This window comes from Fulmarus glacialis, unplaced genomic scaffold (assembly GCF_000690835.1).
Source record: "Fulmarus glacialis isolate BGI_N327 unplaced genomic scaffold, ASM69083v1 scaffold14423, whole genome shotgun sequence".
In the NCBI taxonomy this organism is placed as follows: Eukaryota; Metazoa; Chordata; class Aves; order Procellariiformes; family Procellariidae; genus Fulmarus; species Fulmarus glacialis.
Window position 1 is genome coordinate 3,676 of NW_009201117.1, and position 5,410 is coordinate 9,085.

Sequence of the window (5,410 nt, forward strand, 5' to 3'; positions counted from 1 at the left end):
AGGAAAGGAGCTGCGAGAGGACAATAAAGATTACCAGCAAGTGTTACTGGACGTGCGGCGATCCCTGCGCCGTTTCCCACCAGGTGAGAGGGGATTTTCCTCTTCCTGCTCTGTGCTGTGGGGCTCCTCCTGGCTCAGACCTTGCTCGGGGGTTGCAGTAGGTGATGCTCTGTTGCTCCGAGAGCCTGGCTTCTAGAAAGCATTTTCCTTCTGAGCTTACAGCAGCTTCTTCACGCAGCGGAGCCGTTCTGCGGCTATCGGTTTCCTTCAGCTGCCTGTGCTACAGCTGGTTTTTGATGTGGCTCTTCCAATGTTACACCTCCCCCTGCCCCGCTGAGCCCCTCTGCCAGCAGGCCGGTACCGTCAAACAGTTGCCGCGCAGAGAGGCCCGGATCCTGCGTGCCCCTCACCTGTTGTGAGCAGGGTGAGATTAGGATAGATGGAGCGCTGAGAAATGTACCATTTGCTTCAGTTTATTTCAACCGTGGTCTAGCTCAGGGGCATGGAAAGCAGGTTTGTCAGTGGTTAGAACAATTTCTGGTGTAAAACAGTCTCAAAATAGGGTTCATGCACCAAATTTAAGAGAACTCTGAACCTTTAGAAGCAAAATGTTTTTGCAGTGTTTAGTTCTGATGGGTGGCTGGTGCCTTGTTGTGCTATTTATAAATCATTTAATCCAGCAGCTATCTAACTCTGCAGAGCAGTCGTTATTCCTGGCCAGAATCTGCTTCCCCTTTCTGCTGCTTTTATTTTGCATGAACAGTTGATTCACCCTGATTCTCTTTCGAGTGCGGATACTGTGTGCAAGCCTGATTCCTGAAGGGTCTGCTAGTACGGACTTCTTTGCCCTTGAATGGCAGCCTCCTGCCTATTTTTAGACACATTAGTGAAGCAGGGGAAAAGGAGAACTTTGTCATTGCAGGATCTCCGCTGGGACTTTCTGCTTGGCCTTTGGGCATTTTATCTGTTGACAAGGACTGCCAGAAACTGGCTGCAGCTGTGCATGGCAGGAACAATGTTTTTCCTGTGACATCCTGTCCCTAAACACATGTTGTTAGCAGGGGACCGATATAAACTTGTGGCGATGGAGGCCTCGCAGTCTGATGCAGTTGGCGCGGTTTCTGTGAAAATGGGCCCTGTTTAATTTTTTCTAGAACCCCTGGGAAATAAAAAATTATTAAAATGTCCTCAGCAGTGCTGGATGTGCAGGCAATTCGCTCTTCACAGCACTGTACAAACATCAGTAAAACCTGCTCCTGTCATCCACGGTGACTTCCTTGCAGGTAATGGCACTGCAGCTCTGAGGATTAAACAACTTAACAACTGGCCAGCTTCCCCTGGGCCATCAGAGTTTTGGGGGGCAGGATTAGCGCTTGGGACATTTTTTCTGCTCGTTTTACCTCCCTCCCCTTGGGATTGGGTGGGTTGGTAAATGCACAGGTCCTCTCCTTGCATATCGCAGCTGCGCTCGCTCCTGCGGCAGGCACCGGTGGGTGACACAGCCTGTCCCACCGCCGCCTGGTGCTGTCCCCACAGGGATGCCAGATGACCAGAGGGAAGGCTTGCAGGAGGAACTCATCGATATTATCCTCCATGTCCTCAAGCGCAACCCCCAGCTGCACTACTACCAGGGCTACCACGACATCGTGGTCACCTTCCTCCTGGTGGTGGGGGACAGACTGGCCACGGCTCTGGTGGAAAAACTCTCGACGCATCACCTCAGGTACTCACCGGGCTCAGCTGGAGGAGTGGAACCGCCTGCGTGTCCTCAAGCTGCGGTGCCTGCGGGGAAGCCTGTGCAGATGGGGCTGGCCTGTCCCGGAGCTGCGGAGCCTGGAAGGCAGAGCCTTGGGTTAAGGCTGGCTGCCTGTCATGTCCGTACCCAGAGGGGTGCTGTGAGAGAGCAGCGTGACCACACGATAGCACGTGGCTTTGCAGGGAGTTGTGCTCTGGGGAAGGGATAATTGAAGGCTGTCAAATTAATTTGTAACACCTCTTGAAGTTGAAAAAGCCAACGCGCATGCATTATTCATAGTTCTCTGGCCGTCTCTGCTGTCAGGGCCTCTCCGGCTCCTGGGGGCTGGCTCAGCACAGTGCCTCCTACTTAGCCTCGTACAGCCCTGCACAGTGTGGTCTGTACTGCCAGTGTCCTGAGCCCCTGCTCAAGTGACTCTCCTGTTTGTGCACTGAGAACAAGCCTTCAGCTGGGGGGTGGTTTGGAGGGATTCTCCCTCCTCTCCCAGACGGGGAGTTAGGTTTTGGGTGCTGGAAAGGCTTTACAATTCACGCATGCACTGCAGGAAAGTAAGAAGTGTCAGCTGACACCAGCGTGATTGTCTGGGTCCAGGTTTTCTGTGCGGATCAGCCCATGTGTCCCAGACAAGTGGGAAGGAGACTGTTCCAAATAGACAGAATTCCTTGGGGCCGGCGGCCACCCTGCCAGCAAAGCTGTTTATTACAAGTACATTTATTTGCTTTCTGGCTGCCTCCCTGTAGGAGAACTTGCTGATGTGATTGCTTGACGGACCTTCTTTTAAATCTTTCCTCAGGGATTTTATGGACCCAACGATGGATAATACCAAGCACATTTTAAATTACCTGATGCCCATCATAGACCAGGTGAACCCTGAGGTGCATGACTTCATGCAGAGGTACGCATTCCCTCGGAGCCTCCTCGCGCTGCCCTGTCAGTCTTGCGTTACTGTTCATGGGGCCGCTTGCACCAGCATGTCCCCAGCACCACAGTGGCTTCCTCAGAGTGAGTCAACAGCTGACCCACAGCTAACGGTGACAGTCCAAAGCCATGTGGCACTCTGCTTCTGAGCAGACTCAAACCTATGCTGCCTGTTTTGAGGGATTTTACGTGGTGCCATCTTCACCCCAGTGGTCTGCAGTCCATACTGGAAAGGCTGGGGGGGTTACAGACGGAATCATACAAAGCTGCTGCAACTGCTTCACATGCCCAGTTTTGTGGCTGGGGTCACCTTGCTGTAGTTTGTTGCTAGTTCTGGGGATCATTCCCAGGTTGTGCAGCAGGGACACACAAGTCCAGGCAGAATAAAGCAGAAGCAGGAAGGTAAGGGGGAAGGTTCAGTCCAGAGTCCTTTTCTGGGCAAGTGTCTCTGTTACGTTTCATGGCCAGGATGTCTTTGGGTGCCAAGCTTGATTAGAAACTCCCAGAAGTTAGTAAGCCTTTAGGGTGGAAAGGAATGTGAAAAGTTGGCTGTGCTGCAGGACTTCACATGTCCTTGGGTCAGCGTGCCAGACAGTGATGTGGTTCAGGTTCTCCTGAAAGCAGACCATTTGGACCTCTACTGTGGACCCCACTGGATGCAAGACGAGTAGTGGCAGTACTTTGCCTTGGGGTTGTATCAGAGGTACAGTTCATGGATCTGGACTGAGCACTGAATGCTCTGCTGATAGCCAGGTCTGTCTCCCCTCCCAGGCATGGAGGTGCGGCGCAGGGATCACCCAGGAGCATTTCAGCGCTCTTTCCAAGCTGCTGGCAGCAGCCAACCTAACATCACTTTCTCTCTGTGCAGTGCGGAGGTGGGAACCATCTTTGCTCTCAGCTGGCTGATCACCTGGTTCGGGCACGTTTTGTCTGACTTCAGGCACGTCGTGCGATTATATGACTTCTTCCTGGCTTGCCATCCACTCATGCCCATTTATTTTGCTGCTGTGGTAGGTATTGGCTGGAATGGTAGGGAGATTAACTGAACCATTGCGAGGTGCCGGTAGTTTGGGGCTGCAGAGGGGGGCTGGCAAACGCAGTGCTGCTGCTGTCTCCAGCTGCACCCTCCTCTGCAGGGCCCCCCAAGGCCAGCTATGTCCTTGGTGGTTGTGGAGGGCAGGTGGGATCCAGGAGAGCTCAGGGCAGCCTAGGGGTGTCCATATGTGCAGGCTGTTCCAGTTCAGTGCCGTGGAGCATGACCTGGTGTTTTTCTTTGCTTTCATGTGCTGGCCCTGCTGCTGGGCACTTGCTTGGGTGCTGGGGAGCCTGTCTGGCTGTGCGCAGCCCTGCGCTGTGCGTCCATCTGCCCTTTCTCCTACGGGGGGGATCCAAACAAATCTCTGAGAGCAAGTCGTGGAGTCAAGCCCTGCTGAGGTTCTACCTGCGTCTCTGACCTGCCAGTAGCAGACTCTGCTCAGAAGACAGATCTAACTACCCAGAAAGGGGCTTTCCATGGCCTCAGAATCTCGGGAAGGGTTTCTCTTCCCAGACAGGGAATGCTTCAGAGGAAGGGCAGGTCTTTCAGCTGGAAGTGAAATGTTTTTCTCTTCCGGCTCTGAAGTGAGTGCCAGGGAGTGACAAGGAGTCGTCCCCGCTTCCCCAGCTGTCCTCAGTGCTCTCGCTCCTCTCTGCAGATCGTGCTGTACCGGGAGCAGGAAGTTCTGGACTGCGAGTGCGACATGGCGTCTGTCCACCACCTCCTGTCCCAGATCCCACAGGACCTTCCTTACGAGACTCTGATCAGCAGAGCTGGGGACCTTTTTGTCCAGTTCCCACCATCCGAACTTGCCAGGGAGGCAGCTCAGCAGCAGGCTGAACGGTGAGTGCAGGACAGCCCATGTGCCCGTGTGTCCTGTACGCCCCCTTGTCAGGTCTTGCTTCCTCATGAAGATCTTCCTCCCTGGCAGGAGGCTGGTCCCGAAGGGGAGCTGGGGACACTCCTTGACCTGTTTCTTCTCTTGCAGAACTGCGGCTTCCACTTTTAAGGACTTTGAGTTGGCGTCAGTGCAGCAGAGACCAGACACTGTGTTGAGGCAGCGCTTCAGGGAGCGGCTCCGAGGGGAGGAGCGGACAAAATCCATCTTGACAAAGCCGAGGACCAACCGCTTTGTCAAGCTGGCGGTGATGGGGCTGACGGTCGCACTGGGAGCAGCTGCCCTGGCCGTGGTGAAGAGCGCGCTGGAGTGGGCGCCCAAGTTTGAACTGCAGATTTTCCCCTGAAGCCAGAGGAAGGGCCTTCCCTGTCACCACATCCTTCCCTGGTGGGAAGGGTTGATGTTTGATGAAAGGACATGTCCAGAAACGACCTGTCTGAAAATTATTTTTTATTCTTGCTGCGTCCAGTGACGCTTTTGGCCTTTGCGACAGAGACTGATGGGAACCAGCCCAGCAGGATTGTTCCCCACACCAACGCTCACCTTGTTCTCTCCTCCCTGTGCAGGGGTGAGCAGATGGGCAGTGCCACCGTCTCATGAGGAACCGGAGGTACGGACAAGTCAGGCTCTTCAGGCTGCGCACAGGTGACTGTACGAGTGGAGAGTCATGTGGGGGCTATGCTGAAACGACCTCATGTTCTCTGTTGGGGATAATTAGTGGGAGTGAGGGCAGATCCTCGCCTGGAGGAGAATGTCACGGCAGGGTTTGGCCTGGGTGCGTGCATGTGGGGGGACGAGGGTC

The 5,410-nt window shown here is 54.3% G+C and overlaps 1 protein-coding gene across 1 annotated transcript in view; it reads left to right on the forward strand.

Moving 5' to 3' along the window:
* TBC1D20 (TBC1 domain family, member 20) overlaps positions 1–4,954 on the forward strand; it is a 6,374-nt gene extending 1,420 nt beyond the window's left edge. The window contains exons 2-7 of the mRNA XM_009573824.1: positions 3–83; positions 1,537–1,723; positions 2,550–2,651; positions 3,543–3,684; positions 4,369–4,553; positions 4,699–4,954. Coding sequence (XP_009572119.1) covers positions 3–83; positions 1,537–1,723; positions 2,550–2,651; positions 3,543–3,684; positions 4,369–4,553; positions 4,699–4,954 — 953 coding nt within the window. The remainder of the gene's footprint in view (positions 1–2; positions 84–1,536; positions 1,724–2,549; positions 2,652–3,542; positions 3,685–4,368; positions 4,554–4,698) is intronic.
* The last annotated feature ends 456 nt before the right edge of the window (positions 4,955–5,410 follow it).